Source organism: Drosophila erecta, unplaced genomic scaffold (genome assembly GCF_003286155.1).
Source record: "Drosophila erecta strain 14021-0224.00,06,07 unplaced genomic scaffold, DereRS2 tig00000000-arrow-pilon, whole genome shotgun sequence".
NCBI classification, from domain to species: domain Eukaryota; kingdom Metazoa; phylum Arthropoda; class Insecta; order Diptera; family Drosophilidae; genus Drosophila; species Drosophila erecta.
In genome coordinates, this window is record NW_020825194.1 from 21,386,036 (window position 1) to 21,404,919 (window position 18,884).

At 48.2% G+C, this 18,884-nt stretch overlaps 6 protein-coding genes across 8 annotated transcripts in view; 4 read left to right on the forward strand and 2 right to left on the reverse strand.

Moving 5' to 3' along the window:
• Window positions 1–766, forward strand: part of LOC6551818 — a 59,389-nt gene extending 58,623 nt beyond the window's left edge. Inside the window, exon 10 of the mRNA XM_001979589.3 lies at window positions 53–766. Within this exon, the coding sequence (XP_001979625.2) occupies window positions 53–766 (714 nt within the window). The remainder of the gene's footprint in view (window positions 1–52) is intronic.
• A 354-nt stretch (window positions 767–1,120) lies between these two features.
• On the reverse strand, window positions 1,121–10,395 carry LOC6551817. 2 transcript variants are annotated; one of them, XM_001979588.3, is made up of 6 exons: window positions 10,311–10,395; window positions 7,122–8,133; window positions 4,273–6,912; window positions 4,092–4,213; window positions 3,044–4,023; window positions 1,121–2,901 (listed from the first exon to the last, which is right to left on the reverse strand). In XM_001979588.3, exons 2-6 carry the CDS (start codon window positions 7,929–7,931, stop codon window positions 2,123–2,125), a joined length of 5,331 nt encoding a protein of 1,776 aa, XP_001979624.1. In that variant the 5' UTR covers window positions 7,932–8,133; window positions 10,311–10,395; the 3' UTR covers window positions 1,121–2,122. The 2 variants fall into 2 exon arrangements, with proteins under 2 accessions (XP_001979624.1, XP_015009700.1); XM_015154214.2 differs by having other exon boundaries at window positions 9,808–10,372.
• Window positions 10,396–10,473: 78 nt separating this feature from the next.
• Window positions 10,474–12,180, forward strand: LOC6551816 (cleavage stimulation factor subunit 2). The gene is made up of 2 exons (XM_001979587.3): window positions 10,474–10,894; window positions 10,960–12,180. Exons 1-2 carry the CDS (start codon window positions 10,758–10,760, stop codon window positions 12,071–12,073), a joined length of 1,251 nt encoding a protein of 416 aa, XP_001979623.1. The 5' UTR covers window positions 10,474–10,757; the 3' UTR covers window positions 12,074–12,180.
• Window positions 12,171–14,618, reverse strand: LOC6551815 (cleavage and polyadenylation specificity factor 73). The gene is made up of 5 exons (XM_001979586.3): window positions 14,454–14,618; window positions 14,233–14,394; window positions 12,879–14,170; window positions 12,370–12,812; window positions 12,171–12,307 (listed from the first exon to the last, which is right to left on the reverse strand). Exons 1-5 carry the CDS (start codon window positions 14,519–14,521, stop codon window positions 12,218–12,220), a joined length of 2,055 nt encoding a protein of 684 aa, XP_001979622.1. The 5' UTR covers window positions 14,522–14,618; the 3' UTR covers window positions 12,171–12,217.
• A 163-nt stretch (window positions 14,619–14,781) lies between these two features.
• On the forward strand, window positions 14,782–16,407 carry LOC6551814 (Golgi SNAP receptor complex member 1). Of its 2 annotated transcripts, XM_001979585.3 has the most exons (4): window positions 14,782–14,878; window positions 14,944–15,128; window positions 15,706–16,094; window positions 16,166–16,407. In XM_001979585.3, exons 1-4 carry the CDS (start codon window positions 14,857–14,859, stop codon window positions 16,266–16,268), a joined length of 699 nt encoding a protein of 232 aa, XP_001979621.1. In that variant the 5' UTR covers window positions 14,782–14,856; the 3' UTR covers window positions 16,269–16,407. The 2 variants fall into 2 exon arrangements, with proteins under 2 accessions (XP_001979621.1, XP_026831676.1); XM_026975875.1 differs by lacking the exon at window positions 14,944–15,128 and having other exon boundaries at window positions 14,793–14,878.
• A 39-nt stretch (window positions 16,408–16,446) lies between these two features.
• On the forward strand, window positions 16,447–18,846 carry LOC6551795. Its single transcript, XM_001979584.3, has 3 exons — window positions 16,447–18,086; window positions 18,151–18,247; window positions 18,305–18,846. Exons 1-3 carry the CDS (start codon window positions 16,560–16,562, stop codon window positions 18,703–18,705), a joined length of 2,025 nt encoding a protein of 674 aa, XP_001979620.1. The 5' UTR covers window positions 16,447–16,559; the 3' UTR covers window positions 18,706–18,846.
• The last annotated feature ends 38 nt before the right edge of the window (window positions 18,847–18,884 follow it).

Consider the following 18,884-nt stretch of genomic DNA (forward strand, 5'->3'; position numbering starts at 1 on the left):
TTTATAATATATAATACAAATTTTTTTCAAAATTATGATTACATTTTTGAAGGAAATGAAGGCGAACATTAGCTTTTCGCCTATGGACTCCTCGTCGGTGAGGTCTTTCTACGACGGCAGTGGGAGCTTCAAAACCCTAAACCTTCCCAACGGAGTAAAACAGTTCCAGTGCACGGTGGACAACGTACTATCGCCCACGGAGCTGCAGATCGCCCCATGTCTTTCGGAGTTTACCAAGTACGAGATCGGGCTGATCCAAGAGACGAGCACCTTGATCAAGGACACGGAACCACTGAAGAAGCCAAGGATAGGCGACTTGTGTCTGGCCCGCTATTCGAGGGATAAACAGTGGTACAGGGCCATAATCAAGGAGATTCCTCCAATCGTATCTCCAACCAGTGAGCAAGCCACGGTATTCTACATTGATTTCCATGACACCGAAAGTGTTTCGTTTAACCACCTAAAAGTAATGCCCAGTCGGTTGTTTATGTTCCCCTTGCGCTCTTTCCGCGTCAAATTGCACGGCGTTAAGAAAAACAAGAATTTCGAAGACAAATCAGTGCGCCAGGCACTGCAGGCCTGCCTCTGCAGACATCCGCTGCTTTTTGCCCGGGTACACTATCCTCTCAACTATCACGCCAACAATGTTGACCGCTCTAATGGCGAGTCCGATCTCATCGAAGTGGAGCTTTTCGAGAACAGGCACAGTAAGAAGCTCGTGTACCAATCTTTGTGTGAAAATTGGATGTTCCTGACAAGAACCTAATGGCTAAAATCACAAATAATTTTTATTAATTACTATATTTCTACGCTACATAAAAGAATATGTATGACAGTATTACTCCATATTTTAAGTTTTTGTTACCATTAAAATAAAGAAATTAAAATTTAATTTCAAGCCAGAAACCGGTGATTTTTTACATTAAATTGATGTTAAATTCATGTTTTCGGCTTGGACTTCTCACTTTTAGATATTTTCTAGCCGCTCCTTTTTGCTGGTTTACAATATCCTGAAACTGTGATATAGTTCTCGAAGTTGGAACTGAGTTGTACTTTTATCAGTGGTGTCAGTCGCCTCCCACCTGTCGTCCCGTAAGAGAATCAATAAAAGGCGCTGATCGTTTTGTAATTATCCATAAATTGAATTTATTTCCTTCATAGAATGGGATTCTTTCCATTAGTTCTCATTGAAATCTTTATCGTAAGTTGTAAATATTTTAAAATTGTTTTGTTTTCATTTGTTTGTTTTCGTATTATGATGCATGTATGCATGTATTGTGAAATTTTATTTATACTTAAGTTGGGTTCACTTAGAGCTACAAATTTTAACTAATGCTGCAATAAACCATTAAAACAATCCTTTAAAATAGCCTAGAGAAGTTGCAACTACTATAAATCAAAAATATGCTACGTACATCGAAATTTGTTATCCAATATGACAGTTGTGTTCGCTTACGTTCGATTGCTGGCAGAGTTTTCTCTTTAATTAGAAAAATACAAATTATATAACAAGTTGTTAGATGGGTGTTCGTTTTCTGTGTATGTGTCCTTCGCTTAGAATGTGCTTAAGTTCTGGAAAACTCGAAAGTTTTAAGACCAATTTCGGCTAACTTAAATTAACTAGTATGCTCTTCTAGGCATGGATAAGTAAATGAATAAACTTAATGCGAACTAAACTACAGAAATGAAAAGTATCGCGGCATATAGTATTTAATCGATGTATATTGCACTGAACTAGGTATAACATTTTACTAAAGTGGGTTAAAATCTAAAACCTAAATGGGATTAAAGCGGTTGACGCGAATTGTAATTCGAATCCAGAGGAAGAGAATGGGGAACACTTTCACATTTAGCTACGTTCTTAAACCACATCCAAAATGTAAGATTAGTAAAATGTAATTATTGTGATAATTGTTTCTTGTTTGCTTATTCAACAAGAGTTGGCAATCGCATATGTTAACTAAATATATAGTTCGATAAGTAATACTAATTTGTTGTTTTGTTTTGTTGTTTTAACCACAGACACACACAGTACACACATAGAAGAGTCATGAACAACTACCTAGGTAATGATTATATTAAACTTTAGTTCGATTACGAAGCCCAATGGCACCGAACATCCTTAGGCCTCCACCGTGAACGGATCGCGCGAATGGTGGATCTTCAGATGCTTGTTGTGGTTGGTCTTGGTAGTGGAGCTCTTGCCGCAGATGGTGCACGTGAACGGACGCTCTCCGGTGTGCATTCGCCGGTGCTCTATCAGATAGTAGTGTCGATGGAAGGACTTATCGCACTGGTCGCAGGTGAACTTCTTGGTGCCGTGATGTTCGCGCCGGTGTCGCATGTAGTTGTACTTGCGGATGAACTTGCAGCCGCAGTACTCGCACGTGTACGGCTTGATCTGCTTATGCGCGTTGATGTGGTTCTTGAAGTCTAGCTCTCGCACGAACGCTTTTGGGCAGTACTCGCACTTAAAGGGCTTGGCTGTCCGGTTGGCGTGTACCCACGAGTGGATCTTGAGATTCCATTTGGTGGAGAAGCTCTTGCTACAAATGGCGCAATCGTATTGGGGCTCCGTTGAATGCGTCGCCATATGCGCCTTGATGGACGTCTTCGCGAAGATCTGCTTACACATAGGGCATTCCATAGGCTCGGCGTAGTCAAACTTATCGGAGTGGGCAAGCCGAATGTGGCGGCGTAGGGAGTTGGCGTGCACAAACCGATCGCAACAGTACGGACAGCACTTCGGCTTCAGGTCGTGCGTTTCCTTGTGCCACAGGAAGCGAGCCTTCGAGGGCAAAACTTCACCGCAGTGGCACACGTATTCCTTTTTGCGCACCATCATTTTGGTGTGGCGCTTGCGGTGCTGCGTCAGATTCGAGTATCGCTTGAACTTTTTGCCTGTTGTGTGTATAAAAGGAGTGAGTTAGGAAAATATAATAGCTTGTGTATGAGAATGCTGAGTATATAAGTATTTCTACTACATCGATATGAATAACTTATAGACACATGGTATGAATAATAAATGATGTATTTGAATTACCGCATATCTTGCACTTGAGAGGTGTTTGCCCCGTGTGCATCCGCATATGTTCGACCAAGGCGCTGCGCACCACGAACTTCTTGTCGCAAACGTAGCATCCGAACTCCTTCCAGCCCAAGTGCCGCTTAAGGTGTAGGGAGAAGTTCTTCCAGCGGTAGAACTTCTTGCCGCAAGTGAAGCATTCAGCCGGGTGCTCAGTGAGATGGGCGTCATAGAGCTTTACGGACGGGAAATCGGTACGACAGACGTAACAGAGAAATATGGATTTTTCCATAGCCTTCTGCTCCAGCTCACTAAGGTTGTTGCGCTCCTGTCCGAGCTTGGATTCGTTGTAGGCGATGAGCATTCGATACAAAGCTGCTAACTTAGCTGCTGGCGTCGTCATGGCTAATGGCGGCAGCGTTGGCTTTTCATCTAGCTGGTTGGGTGGCTTGATGTCATCATCCGCATCACAGTCACCATCACCGCCGATGCCCATCAGCTCAGAGTCCTTGACATCAGCCAAGAGTTCGGAATGGTCGTGCATTTGTTCAACATCCTGCTTTTCCTGGCACTGCTCCTGTTTTATCTTCACAATGCCATCTTTGGAATCCTCAACCTCACCTGCCTGCAGCATCATCTGCTGCTGTGGCGGCAACATCGAAGTATTGATTTGCGGCTGAGTGCAAATTAGACGCCGATTTTGCCGCACGTAGTTGTGCTCGCCAATCATGTGCGCATTGCGCTCTTTAAGCTTTTCGAAGATCGCCTCGCAGTGAGGACACTTGTAGAGCTTGCGGCGCTGCGGTTTCCGCTGGGCAAGAGCAGCCGCCTCCGCTGCCGCCTCAGCAGCAGCCCGTGATGTCGAAGCTATGGGTGGACCCGCCAGCATAGCCGATGACGTACATGCAGAAGAGGTGGCCGCTGTCGGGAGGACATCTGCCAGATGGCTCCTACGCGTGCTAGATGAAGCCTCATCATCAACAGCATTAAAGTCAAAACTGTCGGAGTTTAGGAGATTGAAAAACCTTTATACCTCGTCTTTATAGATTAAAATTCCAACTCTTACCGTTTTTGCTCCCTCTGCTGAGCGCTGAGATCCTGAGCCGGATAATAATCCTGTCGCCAATCAGGGTTGTAGCCGCCAGAAAACTGGTTTCTGAAATACCGCTGAGAAATATCCCCATAAACCTGTACATAATTAAAATTATACTTAGTTGTGGACAAAACCGAAATAAAATTAAACTTACCGATTCACTCCAGGAGTTCTCGATGTCGCAGTTGCTCTCCTGCTCGGAGATTTCTCCCTTGGCGGGCATCTTCTCATCGGTGCGGATATTCAGACCACCCACCAAACTGCTTTCCGTGCCAGCACCAGCGAACGACGACGACGTTGTGGACGCTGAGGCGGAGGGCAGGTTGCTGCTGCTGCTCAGCTGCTCCCGCTTGCAGGCGTCCAGGTCCAGATATTTTGCATCCTCGTCCAAAGCAACGCTACAGCAATCGACGGCCGCTAGAGCAGCATTAAAGTTAGTGGGCTGGTGGCTGACCACATCCTGACTCTGATTGGAGGGAGTGGCTGTTCCCGATTCTGCACCACCCTGATTTTGTGGATCGTGCTCCGGCTCTTGCTGGTACCATGACTGCAGCGATTGGGTTTTGGCCACCCGGAATGTAGCATTCATCGAGTCGTGGTCCATTGAATTGCTGGACGACGAAGCCAAAGTGGCCGCATTGGTGGCATCGCTGACCCCGTGTTGCTGCTGATGATGATGCTGCTGCCTAGAGAAGGGATTGAAGTATGTGGCCGTCGTGGCCGTGGTAGTGGTCTGGTGGTACAGAAAGTTAAAGTCCGGCGGCTGTAACGTGTTCTGCACCTGGGCTGCGGAGGAGGTGTAGGAAGACGACGAGGATAGCAGAATCTCATCCACGTCCATGTTGTTGTCCGGCAGGATGTACTCCTCGCCCGGCTTGGCCGGTGCTTTGGAACAGCTGCTACTGCTGCTGGCGAAAACTGACCCCGCCGAGGGAAACCCTGCACTGGCATTTACCACGAAAGTGGTGCTGGATGCGGCCAGTGGCGGCGGCTGCTTCGAGTTCGCAAACTCCAACAGCACTCGAGCATCGTCATCGTTCACCGCCGAGTGATGCTGCAACAGTTTGCGGCTGGTAGTCAGGTGCTTCTCCAGAATGCTACTGCTACTGCTCGGCGCTGGCGCCTCCACGGTCTCACTCTTTACCTGCACCAGATCTCTTGATATGGATGGGTTGTTGCTGGGGGAAGATGGGGTGTCAGTCTTTTTTGTTGTCGTCGCAGTCGCTGGTGCTGGTTGTTTTGGTTTGATGACTAATTTCTTAGGCCCACGATGCTGGGCGGGAGTTGAAAAGCGCTGCGGTAACAATGTGGTGGTCGCCTCGACCTCGACTTTCATGGGCGGCGGCTGTGTGAGATCCTCGGGAGACACTTCGGTCGCCGTTGCAGATGTAGGCGCTGCAGCCGTGCTTGCCATTCGAATAACGCTGGTAGTACCGTGCTCAAGACTGGGCTTCTGCTCCAGCTCGGCATTAGCGGCCAATGCCACGTTGTCGTAATCATCCAAGGGCTCTTCCTTCTCCACCTTAACGAGTGGTATAGGAGCCACAGCCGCAAACGGTCGACTTGCCCCAATACGACTGGAGGCTACGATGTTGCCCATCAAATGGAGGTACTCATTCATATTGAGCGGAACATCGCTGAGTACAGTAATCCGGTTCTTCTTGGACTTTGTAGTGGCGGTGGAGTTGGAATTGGAGGCGGAGTTGGACGCGGAATTGGAATGATTATCCGCCAGATTGGAGGTGGAAGCTCCAGCAGCACTCGTTGAAGGAGCCGTGCACAAGGGAGGTGGTAATGATGCCGCGGCATTTGGCTGCTCCTGCTTACGCTCTTTTTCCATCTCGCTCTCACATCCGCTGCTAAGGCTCATAAACTCCTCCTCGTCCGACATGCGCTTGGAGCCTCGCTTCGGCTTCGTCTTACGGGCCTTTTTCGTTGTCTTGCTCATATTACGGCTGTGACTGTTCTCCTCCCGCTCATCGTCCCCGTCCTCTTCCTCGGGTGGCGCTTCATGCTCGTCTTCCTCCTCTTCATCCTCGTCATCCTCATCATCATCGTGTATGTGCAGAACACTCGGCGGGGATTGATAAATGCGCTCGATGACGGAGAACTCGCCGTCTTCCTTCTCCACACACTCCACAATATGCTTCGGTGTCTCCTGGACAATGAAGTCACCATTTTCCCGCTCAAGGTAGTGTGCCACCGGTGATTCCGCATACCGCAATACCGAAGATGAAGTGGTTGAACAGGCCGGCGATGCGCAGGCCACAGCCGCTGCAGCATTAAGCAGTGCTCCGAACGGAGAATTTGTCTGACGATTCGCACGAAGACCCGACCCCGAGGTCGAGGGGTTGTTGGAGGAACTGCAGCTACTGCTGACCCCTAATCCGTAGGTCTGCGAATTCGGGGCCTGTTGGTGACTCTGCTGGCTCGGCTGCGACTGCTGCTGGTGAGGATGCTGATGGTGTTGACCCTGATTTTGCACTAAATTGTGGATCTGCACCTGTTGCTGTGCCGGTGGCGGTGGTGGGGGATTCAGGAATACTTCCGTATGTGGCTTACTGGGCTGCTTGACAGCTGCAGTTGCATGTGAAGTGGAAGCCGCTGTTGTCGTCGGTGGTGCCAGGGCTAGGTTGTGTTGCAACGCCACACTTTGCGACTGTGGCTGCTGTTTGTTTTGGTTGTGCTGAGATCGTATTTGACTAATGGCGGCTCCATAGGCGGGAGGTGGTTTCTGGTGCGATTGCTGCTGGGTCTGCGGTGGAGCAACTGCCTGCTGTTGCTGCGTGAATAGCTGTAAAAAAAATCGGTCTGTTTAACAACGGAATTCAATTCTAATATAATGTATAAAAATCAATGTCTAAGCATAAAGGGAACAGTGGGTATACATTTCACTCGTAATTACTATTGTTTTTTTCTCTTCATACGAAATTGAATGCAGACGTGGACCTTATAATCTGGGATATACCCTTTTTGACCAGGTACAAAACCCTTGCGCCTTACCTGCAACGGCGGAGGTGGGGGCAAAGCTGTGGCGTAGCTGAATTTCAGAGCAGGCTGATGCTGCTGCTGCTGATGCTGTTGCTGCGGGGTCTGCTGCTGATGTGGAAAGTGAGCCTGCTGTTGATGGCTGGCGAGGAAGTGCTGCTGAGGCACTTGTGGAATAACCAGCGCGGCTGTTGAGGTGGTGACACCACGCCCAAAGTCCGCCGTCTGTGACTGCTGCTGCTGGTTGAAGCGGTAATCCGGAGTGACCTGCGGTGGCTGGTACAAAGTGGACGCGCTGCTCGTGGTGGGATGTGCGGATGTGCTGGCGCTGGCGCTGGCTCGCGCCTCAGTCGTGGCCGTTGCGCATTTCAGTGCTTTCATCGGTGGATTGCTCGGTTTGCTGCTGCTGCTTGCGGAGTTGGAGGTGGGTGTGGAGCTGGTTGTGGAAGAGGCGGCTCCGTTGGAGCAGGCTGCCACGAGGGAGGAGGATAGAGGTGGTGGTGCTGGTGGCAGCACAGGCGCTGTTGCAGCTGATATGGTATTGACCACGACTGGTTTGACATCGCCGCCAGAAGGTAGTGATAAGACTGCCGGTTTCTCATCGGCACTGGCTTCGCCGCCGCTGGTTCCACCTCCAGTTCCTCCTGTCAGCATGGCGGCAGCGAGAGCACTACCCATGCTGTTGCCACCGTTTCCAACGATCGTCATCTGCACCAGCGCCTTGATCACTTGCTCCTTGGGATGCGTCTCCAAGTGATCGGAGAGATTCATTCCCGCATGCAGGTACAATGTGCACACGGGGCATTGGACGCTGTTGTCGACCATGATGACAATTTTATATTGTTCTATGTGTGGCTCCTGCCTACTCCTACTCCTGCTCACTGGCTGCTCCTGCTCTCTGGGAGCCTGGCTTCTAACTTTCTAGTGCGACGGATGACTGGCTTGGCTGCCCTTCAGAGTCATAAAACAACGTATCTCCTTGGCTTGACGTCCATCTTGCTCAATCCTCTGATTCGACGCGGGCGAGCTGCAATGGAGAACAAAGAATGTCAGAATGTTGATGCCAGAAGTCTCTGTACCAGTCCCTGGGCTCATTCTGCGCTCCGATATCAGCGTCTTCGGTGAAACGATACCCGATATGCGAAGAATGCGCCATCCGGCAATCCAAACGATCAAGTATCCGCGGAATGCGTGCAGTGAAATCTTAAGAAACGCGGTTTTACGAAACCAATCTAACTTTAAGAAGAGGTGGATACTTTAATAACAAACCCCTACTTTCTATTTTAGGGAGGCGATTTTGATTGAAAGGAGGAACTCCTTAGGATGTACATCGTGCGTGCTACCTGTTATCAGTTAATCATATTGCACAATTAGAACTACAAATATGTTTTACTATCAGGTGTAGCACCAAAGAATCAGTACAAAACTTTCAATGCAAGTTTCTTTGTAGTGACTAATTTCTTTAACAGCCACCAAGATAAAAGCACGAGAAAAAAATTCAACAAAGGCTGATGAAGATAGGCTGATAAGAGCACATTTCTAATGATTTTGGATTACCAGTAATAATTCGTTCTTTAGAAAGCTACTAAGTAAAAACAATTAATCATATTGTGCATTGTTAACAATTAAGCATCTCAAAGGATCAAAATGAGAAAATAAGTGACTCGACGAACAGTCATTGTAAGAAGTTGGGGCTACAGGAATATTGACTGAAACAAGCTGACTCAATCTTAACAGTCACCTAAAAGTCTATTTCCCATTTTCGAAACCAGTGGGGCCCTTTTTAAATCGATTCAATTGATTTAGTAAATCTACTTCTAATATTTAAGTTTCTAAACTTATTCTCTTATTAACGAGAGTGGCGCATAAGACCAACATGAGAATTTTGATTAGAAGGTCCTGCTTGGAAGAGAGGAGAGGCTTTTAACTTCCAGGTGTGAGTCGTGGGCAGTGGAAATGGCGGATTGGAATGCCGGCCGCAGATTGGTGAGACAACTTCTGGAGCAGCTTTTTTCGCTCGGGGAGCCAGAGCAGCAGGAAGAAACGGAATCAGAATCGGAAAAAAAGAGGCAACGACCCAGACCCAGACCCAGCCTGCTGACGAGTTATTGGCCGTTCCTCTGGTTTGCCTTTTGCTGCTTGCCTTTTACGATAACTTTTGCTTTTATTTATAGTCTGTCTGTAGACCAATATTTGCTGGCTTCTTTTTTGGGATTTGGCCATCTCTGCAAGGGTGGCTCTTTGTTTGGGGGCGAAGGACAATGCGAGGGCTGCACATAAACAGCGGCAAACAAATGTCTACGTCTGTTGCTATTGATTTTTCCTTTGCCAAAGGTTACACACACCACGCACACACTACACCCACATGCACACATGCACACACAGACAGTCGAAAAAAGAGGAGCACACGGTGCGTAAATGCATTATGATTTAGTCCAATATCCCACTTTGCAGCAACAACAATCGCAGCCAACCTTTTTCCCAGTGTGGAGGCGTGCGTGTGTGTGCCTTAATGTCGCTGATCTTGCCACTTATTGTACGATTTTTTCTGCTGCTTATTATTCACATAATTACAGACACACACTATTTAAAAATGCACATATTTCCGCTTTTGTTCACCAGCCATAGCCATCGATTTCGTTTTCGTTTCATCCATGGAATGAAATGACACTTCCACGAAGAGAGGACGCCAGCTAATTACCAGTATCGATCGAGGAGAGAGAGCGAGCGGCTGAGAGCGTATCCTTGGAAATGGAAAGAGTGAGGTGCACCTGCGGCCGCTTGAGTATGAAGAGGCAGTGGATATGGAGGAGGAACAGGAGGACCAGGAGCTCCTGACTCTCTTCTCTTCTTCTTTTTCTCGTTCAATGACACAGAAATCTTTCCTCTCGTCTTCCGCTTTGTGCGCTCCTTCTTCCAATATACAAGCGAGCTTTTTATATGTGCGAGTGCGAGTACGACTGCGAGGCCATCGCTGCGTTTATCTCCCTCTGTCTGTGTGTGTGTGTGCGTTTGTGTGTGTTTGAGTGCGTGTGGCTACACACAAAGTAAAATTTTCAAGCACGTTTTTCATGCAGTGCGAGCCGTTTTTGGTCTACTGTCGCATCTAAAACGAATAAACGCCACTTTCATCTACACTTTGGTGTACAATTCGTGCAATTTGCTGCGCTTTTCACTACCGAAAACCGTTTAAATCGTTTTCACCTTGCGACAAGAAAAATTACAACACCAAGCGTTGAAGTGCTGCAAAACGTATGCGGGCTGCGGGAACTTACCAGCACTAGCAGTGGTGGTATTTAAGGCTGAGCAGTCCCTTTAGCTATTTTCTCGCTAAATATAACATTTTTAGGTGATGCCAACAGACGGGAATAGCAAAAACTCGATCAAAAATGTTAATCTGTTAATTCTTTTCTCAGGTTTATAGATTTGAAAATATAATAAAACGGTTTGTTAATCGTTTATTTTAATTCGTTTAATACCGCCTTTTTTCCAAAAAAAAAAAACATGTATTTGAGTCCCTGGTAAGGGAAATTGCTCAAGTAGAAGAAGAAGAAGCATCAAGCCGGAACGCAGGGAATTATTTAGACAAATTTGTCAACGCTTGCTAAGATTTTCTCGAATTTGTGCATTAAACAATAGTAAACAGCCGATATGACAGATAAGGCGCAGGAACAAAGTATTATGGACAAGTCCATGCGGTCGGTTTTTGTAGGGAACATACCCTACGAGGCCACCGAGGAGAAGCTGAAGGAGATTTTTAGCGAAGTGGGCCCGGTTTTGTCACTGAAGTGAGTTTCTTTTTATTTATAGCCTTGCAATACCCTACTCAAACCTCTTATTCCTAATCTTCCAGACTAGTCTTCGATCGGGAAAGTGGCAAACCCAAGGGCTTTGGCTTCTGCGAGTACAAGGACCAGGAGACGGCTTTAAGTGCCATGCGGAATCTGAATGGCTATGAGATCGGTGGCAGAACATTGCGCGTGGACAACGCCTGTACGGAGAAGTCGCGCATGGAGATGCAGCAGCTGCTTCAGGGACCCCAGGTGGAAAATCCCTATGGTGAGCCCTGCGAGCCGGAGGATGCTCCCGAGCTCATCACCAAAACTGTGGCATCCCTGCCGCCAGAGCAAATGTACGAGCTGATGAAGCAGATGAAGCTCTGCATCGTGAGCAATCCTTCCGAGGCACGCCAGATGCTCATGCTCAATCCTCAGTTGGCCTACGCTTTGCTCCAGGCCATGGTGGTTATGAGGATCGTGGATCCGCAGCAGGCACTCGGCATGCTCTTCAAGGCCAACCAAATGCCTCCCGTTTTGGGTGGCAATCCGCACCAGGGCCCAGGAAACCACTCCATGATGGGGCAACAACAGGTTCCGCAGCAGCAGGTGCAGATCCCGCAGCAACAGCAGCAGGTTCCTCAGCCGCCAATGCCTGTTCCCGGACCTGGCTTCCCATCCAATGTCCATCCAAACGATATTGATTTGCGCATGGTGCCTGGTGGACCAATGCCGATGGATCCCAGGATGATGGGCCGTGGCATGGACCAGGATTTGCGTGGTTCCTTACCCAATCCAGTGCCTCCGCCACTGATGGATCCCCGAACTCGTGCTCAGATGCCCCCACAGCAGCAGGCGCAGGCGCCACCGGCCCCCTATCCCAGCGATCCGCGCCAGCGTCCCATGGATCCCAGGTTAAGGGCAGGTCCTGGCCCTCAGCAGCAGGCACCACCGCAAGGCATTCCCCAAGCGCCGCCACCAACACAACAGCAACAGGCGGCCGCTCAGCAGTTGCAGAGCAGACTAGGCGCCCATGGAGTCCTGCCCTCGGATGCCTCCGACCAGGAGAAGGCTGCCCTTATCATGCAGGTGCTTCAGCTGTCCGACGAGCAGATTGCCCAGCTGCCCTCCGAGCAACGGGCCAGTATCCTCATGCTCAAGGAGCAGATTGCCAAGAGCACTCAACGCTAAATCTACTTCGGCTAACACAATTGGAAAATCACTATTTTGATCATGCTTACTATACTTTTCTTTACTTTACACTTTCAATATGAACCAATAAATAAAAAGAACATTTTCACACATGGAGATTTATTAGCCAGAATTACGCTGTGCTCAAAGAGCGGAGACTAGGGTCTGGTGTAACTTCTGTACCGTCGTGTTGAGCATTTGGCGAAGCACATCATCTTCGGAACAGTTAATGACCTGAAAAAATGACAGATTATCGATATGTACGCCTTTAGAAAGGCTCTTCGACGAACACTCACAAGGGTTTCCAGGTTTATTTCCGCACGTTTCCCGCTCACCGTTACTGGCAGCAGATCGCCCTTGAACATTTTTGGCACGCAGTTGTCGCCGAAAGTGTCCTGTAGTGTCTCGATGAGGCACTCCCGAAAGCGGGAGTCCTCTGACTTGGTTTGCTTTGTGGCGCCCTTCAGATTCGTTCCTCCCAACTCCGATTGCATGATGCAGGCGAGAACGGCATCGGCGTACACATCATTCACGTGCGTCGCTTGCCACTCCATCACAATGATTTTCTGCTCCACAGTCAGCTCGATGCAGCCGAAAACCCGCAGCTTTCGCTCCGCCTCCAGCACCTCCACGCATCCGGCTCCAATGCGATCCAGTAGAAGCTCTAGAGTAGTCAGCGAGCTGCCCCAAGGAATCGACTGGCGTTGGGTTACAACAGACATGCTCATGTCCGTGTATTCTGTGGCAATTTTTTGATTGAATTAATTGGAATTTTTACAAGGAAATTATTCAATGTATTACTTACTGCCCAGATCAGAAGGAGCCAACAAATGGTACTTGAAGTCGCGTTTAACAAGAACGCCTGAGAGTTTGCTTCCCACCTCCGAGTTCTTGGCAGCGAGGCTTCCCATCACCTTTGCGGTTTTCTCGCCTCGGAAGTAAAGGTCCACGGCATGCGTGTTCCGCGGGTTGTAGAACTTTATATCCGTGCTCGCATCTGCTTCGTATTCCCTCTGTAGGGCCAACTTCAGACGCGACATCTCGTTCTGTTCCCCGTGGACGAGCACGACATGCGTTGGTCTTAGCAGGCGGATGAATTCACTAGTCTGCTGGTAGTCCGTGTGAGCCGAAAAGGATATGTAGTCGACGGACATGTTGAGCGGCAGCTTCTGACCCGACAGTGTGGTGATCTCCTCCGGTTCGGAGAGAACGGCTTTGGCCAAAGTGCCTTCCACGCAGTAACCGGCTATGATCACTCCGTTCTTGGGATCTGTACACCAGCTCTCGAAGAGCTCACGCGACAATCCCGACTGCATCATACCAGGCGAAGCCATGATTACACAGGGCCCTATATCCTCGAAGTGATCGATGCCCTTCAGGTTGGAAATGTGGCGGAAAACGAATGGATTGTTCACTGCTATCTGACGTCTTATTCGATCATTCATGGCATTGATGTAAGTCTGGTAGACAGCCATGCACTTCTTGGCCAGAGATGAGGCATAGTAGATGGGAATCTCATGCAGATCCGGGTTCTGTGACCAGAATTCATCCAGAATAAGTAGCAGTTCTTGGGCACGGCCCAAGGCGAATACAGGGATCAAGCATCTGCCGCCTTGCTGTACTATTTTCTGCACCAGCGAGGTAAATCGGTTCTCTCGATCCTCTCTTTTCTCGTGGACGTGAGTGCCGTAGGTGGACTCTGTGATAAGAACATCCGGCTTCATGGGTGGGACCTCGGCGGCCATTAAATGTCGATCCTCCTGCCGCGAGAAGTCACCAGTGTACAAGATCTTGATACCAGCAATCTCGATCATGAACATGGCAGCTCCCAAAACATGACCAGCAATATAGGCACAAAAGCGCACGCCCATCACATCGCGTTCCTCGTGGAAATTGATCGTCTCGATCTTCTCCATGGAGGCCTCCAGATCAGCTTCCGTGTACAGCATTTGCTCGGTGGATATGTTACTGATCTTGATGTAATCGGACAGCATCCATCGGTAAATGGCTTTAGTGGCATGGGTCATGAAGCAGCGGCCTTTGAAGCTGGTCTTCATGAGGAACCAGGGCAAGGCGCCACAGTGATCCAAGTGGAAACTGGTAATTATAAGGATTCACCATTAAAAGTTGAATGGCCATCTAATCTCTGCAGTACTCACTGTGAAATAAACAGCAGATCAATCTCATCCGCCTCTATTAGATCAACGTAGGGCAGGGCATCCATGCCGGACAATCCCGGATGGATTCCGCAGTCCAGCATAATCTTCTTGCCCTTGAATTCCAACATAATGCAGGAGCGTCCCACTTCCTGGCCAGCACCACTAAAATATAAACGTTCCCGCTGAGTTTCGTGAATATAGATTAAATCAAGTTTCCTTACAGTGGCTTAATCTGCAGCAGGTCGCTTTCCTCATCTGGCATGCGTGCATCACCTGTTGCCTGCGTCATGATGTCTAAAACAATGTAGTCAATAACCAAACAACTTTACAAATCGCCGGCAACAAAACGCTGTGCTGAGCAGTGTGACCAAAGTTTATTGACTGACGGTAAAGACCTGTTCACACGAAGGCCATAAAAGAAGTTATAGTTAAGTTAAGACGATTTATTTATTCTCGTACACTTTCAAAGTAACCATTCATTTTTTCATTTGAATATAGATACGAATAAAAATGGCTATTAATTTTTCGCGATGCTTTGAACCCTTCTAGTTGGGCCTCGCGTGACCTGGCCACACTGATTGCCACACGAAAGTCGAACAAATAAAGGAAAACTATTTTGGACAAATGGGAGGATCCAGCTACGATGGTGAGCAGTGGGATTTATTGGATACATGCCATACAACTCATCCCTCCTATCGACCTCCCACACAGTGCTCAGGAAGCAGGCGCGGAGCCTGGAGAACGAGATCGACCTGAAGCTGGTGGCATTCAGCAAAATTGGAGCGGGCAGCGGAGGAGGTGGAAGTGGAGGATTAGGAGGTGTTGACACATCGCCACTCCTGGGCGAGCACGTCTTCGATTCGCTGTCGGAAGAGATCGAGCAAATGCTGGAGAAGGTGGGATAGGTGACCCAAGTCCATGAGATAGTACAGGGATTAAAACTTAAAGCTGGGACTAAACCCAAAGAAATATAGTTCTGATTCCCCTTAATTAGACCCGCACCGAAAGCCTAACTAGTTTCCTACTCAAGTTTTCCAAAAATGATTAAAAGCAGAATTCAACACACATTTGAAAAAAAACTGCCACGATTGCGATACTGCGATGAAAAACATTCCATTACTTTTCAAGTTGCCACAAAGCCTCTAGGAACCTGTAAAACAAACTTATTTTTATATTATTCGGGTTTTATTTCATTTCTTGCGGTCTTTGCTAGATTCTTTAAAAGAAAACGATTGACTAAGTCACCTTGGATCCGCTAAATGAAATACTTAAATGGATAACTTGAATGATAAAAATGTACCGCCAGCACAATTGTCGGAATGAATGAATCACCCGACAAGACCACAAAATGTTCAAATTGTGTTTCCTAAAATATTTGGAGTTTTGAGTAAAACATTGATTTCTTGCTTGCGTTCTGCGAATTTTCCGTTTCCGGAGCAGTGAATATAACTATGCCATCCTTCTTGATTGCAGCTATCATCGTTAAATGAGTCCATGTCCGATTTGCCCGCCTCGGGAGCAGCCGCTCTGCACACACTGCAGAGGCATCGGGAAATACTGCAGGGGTACCGCCAGGAGTTCAATAAGATCTGCGCCAATCACACAATGCGAATCGAGCGCGAGGAGCTGCTTCGTGGCTCTGGATTGGCCACCAGCTCCGGCAGTCCATCCATCTCGGGCCTGAACCGGCGAGAAATGTACCTGAAGGAGAGCGGGCACCTGAACAGCGCCAGTCACCTGGTCAACGATCAGATTAACATTGCCATCGAGACGCGCGACCATCTGCACGCCCAGCGACAGGCATTCAAGCGGCTGCAGACCCGCTTTAACGATATCTCCAATCGGTTCCCACTGATTTCCAGGTGAAATAGAAAATATTAAGTGGATTTATGCACATTCACTTATCCAATAATTGTCCAATGTATATTCACAGTCTCATTCAGCGCATCAATATCAAAAAGCGACGCGATTCACTGATCCTAGGGGCAGTTATTGGCTTCTGTGTGATCTTGCTGCTGCTGTACGCCTTCAACTAGTGATTCGCCACCCCAATTTGGCCAAAGATAGAGCTTGCATTCGACTTCAATACAGACAATTGCAATTTTAGTTTGGTTTTTCCGAAGGTATATGTGTATGATTAACTTGTGATAGCAATAAATGTACAATGTAAGAGAATCCCAGCAGCTCTTAATTCTTATGTCAAGTAGCAATCAATAACTTTAGGCAATAGCAAACATAACTTATATACAAAAAGCAACCCAAAACATTTATAGACAGTCCTAAACTTAGGACTCACTAACTACTAAAACGACTTCAATTGTATAGAGATGGCTGAAAATCCCCCCGAAGAGGCCTCTCCCATAGATCGTGCTGAGGGGATTCCAGCCGCGGAGGATGCTCCCAATTTAGTAGCGATCGCTGAAGCGGTTGAGGGGGCAGAAGTTCAAGGTGATGCAGCTGACGCAGATCAAGGCGTGGAAGAAATAGTCGATGGAGGTACCGAATCAGTGTTGCCTGCCGAGGATGACCAAGCCTCAAAGGAAGGCCGGGAATCTACAACTAAACACAAGGGTCCTGTTACCGCCGACGAACGAAAGCGCGAAAAGCTGCTGAGGATTAAGGAAAGGCTCGCTAAGAAAAAGGAGGAAGAGGCTTCGCATGCTGCCATGGTGGAAGCTCCAGTAGAATCTGAGGAGATGCAGGAAGTCGAGGCCAGGGAGGAACTCCATTCCGTGGAATCGGGCGCCGAAGAGTCCGCAGATGATTTCGAAGATATACAGGCCATACTCAGCGAAAAGCCCCCGACTCCTCATGAAAGCATTATTATCGAAGAGGATGTCGAGTCGGAAGGCAGCATTGATGAGCCCTTGCCCAGGCTGGGAATGTCCATAAAGAGTGAGTTTATCCGCGGGTTCGAAAGCCTGCCAAGCATATCGGACATATCACTCGATCCGGAACCAGAAGCCCAAATTGAGTCCGGTGCCCAGAAATCCATTTCAAGGCTGGATACAGAAAATGAGGGTGAGGTACAAAAGGATGACACAGAAGATCCGGGTGAGGGCGAGTCTTCGGACTCCGATCAAGATGCTAGCACTGCTCAAATTGCGGCGGATGAGTCCGAAGAGGACGAGGATTCCGTGCTTATGGATGACCTGCCGGATGAGCAAGCGCAGACAGAAAAACAAGTCATTATTGGGGAGGAGGTGGACACCATGGCCATGTTTGCTGTGGCCATCGATGCGGAAGTGCAGCCCCAGCAGGAGGTGGTTGTTCCCGTGGAGGAACCCTTCTGGTATCGCCTCACTGTCGATTTCCTAAACAATCTTATCAATACCGTAGTGGATAATGTGGAGAGCGCCGACAAGAACAAGGAGCACTTGTTGGACAAACGCAAGATGTTGCTGGAGCTGCAGCGCCTGGTAGACGAGTACACCTCCGAGAAGTACCAAAACACCCTAGTGAACAATGTCGTCTGTGACTACTTCCGCCGCAATCGTAAGTTCAACAATTTTCAGCCACTGCCACCAGACGATGTTGCTGGCGAGTTCAACCGCTACATGAATGCCCTCAACTCGGTGGACAATCTGATGGAGCGAGTGAAGATGATCAAGATGAAGTACGGACACAGCACGTCGCGCGCGATGCTGGAGCTCAACTCGTATTCTGTCCTCGCCTTCAATGAGGAGCAGCGCCTGGAGGGATTCATGCGCAAGACCCTCATCCGCAAAGACATGGATCGCTTGAAGCGCGCCCTGGACAACGATCTCAGGCGCATGCAGGACCTTCGCAACCAGATCAGCGAGAAGCGCTACGAGCTTAATTTGAACCTTCACAACCTAGCATTTGTGGATGAGGTGAGGGCGTAGTGTTAGGAACTTTCAGTCTTGTCTATGTGTATACATACATATTCTCCCACAGAAAGTGATGAAATTCGAGAGGGTTACTGAGACGTTGACCATTTCCCAAATGCTCTGCGCCAACGAATCCATAATACAGTTGAGCAAGCAATTGGAGGGTAAATTAGTGACCTCTTTTTAAATTCACGTTTGTATGCGTGTAAATTTTTGTACAGAAAAGTGCAAGGATGTTGCGGTCATGCAGTCGAACTACAAGAAGTCGATGATCGAGGAGACGTGCGTTCGAGAGAAGCGGGACATGATTGCCTACATGCTCTCCAAGGCGAGGGCCGAGTACATACACCGCTTTGAGCGGCGGAACAGTCTGCGCAAGGATCTGACCAGGCTGCAGCTGGAGCACGCCCACCTCAAGACCGTGCGGGCCAAGCTGGAGGTCAAGGGCGGACTGCTCTTCAAGGCGGGCCTGATGTACGACTACGACAAGTGCATGGCCGACATAGAGACTCGTCGCGCCCATATCCAGGCCATGAAGAAGACCTGCAAGGAATTGGGGAAACGCATTCAGACTGTGGAACACTCCAAGCAGTCCAATAATTCGATACGGTTTCTTAGTTAATTAGGATGCATTTCTAATTTTCTAAGGATTTTCACAAATAAATTTGAGTGCATCTTGTATGACTATCATGACTATGTTGACCATTAAACGATCTTCTTCAAATTTCAAAAAGGGTATTCAACGTAAATTGCTTTCAGGAATTCAATTGTGGGAAATGTTCCGTTTCCATGATGTAATTT

Excerpts from the sequence above, each read along its gene's own strand:
- LOC6551814 (XM_001979585.3), top strand. The coding sequence starts at position 14,857 with ATGGGAGGATCCAGCTACGATG. Across the intron at positions 14,879-14,943 it reads GGGAGGATCCAGCTACGATG|TGCTCAGGAAGCAGGCGCGG; the intron begins GTGAGCAGTGGG and ends CCTCCCACACAG. Across the intron at positions 15,129-15,705 it reads TCGAGCAAATGCTGGAGAAG|CTATCATCGTTAAATGAGTC; the intron begins GTGGGATAGGTG and ends TCTTGATTGCAG.
- LOC6551816 (XM_001979587.3), top strand. The coding sequence starts at position 10,758 with ATGACAGATAAGGCGCAGGAACAAAGTATTATGGACAAGTCCATGCGG. Across the intron at positions 10,895-10,959 it reads GGCCCGGTTTTGTCACTGAA|ACTAGTCTTCGATCGGGAAA; the intron begins GTGAGTTTCTTT and ends CTAATCTTCCAG.
- LOC6551795 (XM_001979584.3), top strand. The coding sequence starts at position 16,560 with ATGGCTGAAAATCCCCCCGAAGAGGCCTCTCCCATAGATCGTGCTGAG. Across the intron at positions 18,087-18,150 it reads ACCTAGCATTTGTGGATGAG|AAAGTGATGAAATTCGAGAG; the intron begins GTGAGGGCGTAG and ends ATTCTCCCACAG. Across the intron at positions 18,248-18,304 it reads GTTGAGCAAGCAATTGGAGG|AAAAGTGCAAGGATGTTGCG; the intron begins GTAAATTAGTGA and ends ATTTTTGTACAG.
- LOC6551817 (XM_001979588.3), bottom strand. The coding sequence starts at position 7,931 with ATGGTCGACAACAGCGTCCAATGCCCCGTGTGCACATTGTACCTGCAT. Across the intron at positions 4,024-4,091 it reads CAGCAGAGGGAGCAAAAACG|TTTTGACTTTAATGCTGTTG; the intron begins GTAAGAGTTGGA and ends AAACTCCGACAG. Across the intron at positions 2,902-3,043 it reads TCTCAAGTGCAAGATATGCG|GCAAAAAGTTCAAGCGATAC; the intron begins GTAATTCAAATA and ends TACACACAACAG.
- LOC6551815 (XM_001979586.3), bottom strand. The coding sequence starts at position 14,521 with ATGACGCAGGCAACAGGTGATGCACGCATGCCAGATGAGGAAAGCGAC. Across the intron at positions 14,171-14,232 it reads GATCTGCTGTTTATTTCACA|TTTCCACTTGGATCACTGTG; the intron begins GTGAGTACTGCA and ends TATAATTACCAG. Across the intron at positions 12,813-12,878 it reads GGCTCCTTCTGATCTGGGCA|AATACACGGACATGAGCATG; the intron begins GTAAGTAATACA and ends AAATTGCCACAG.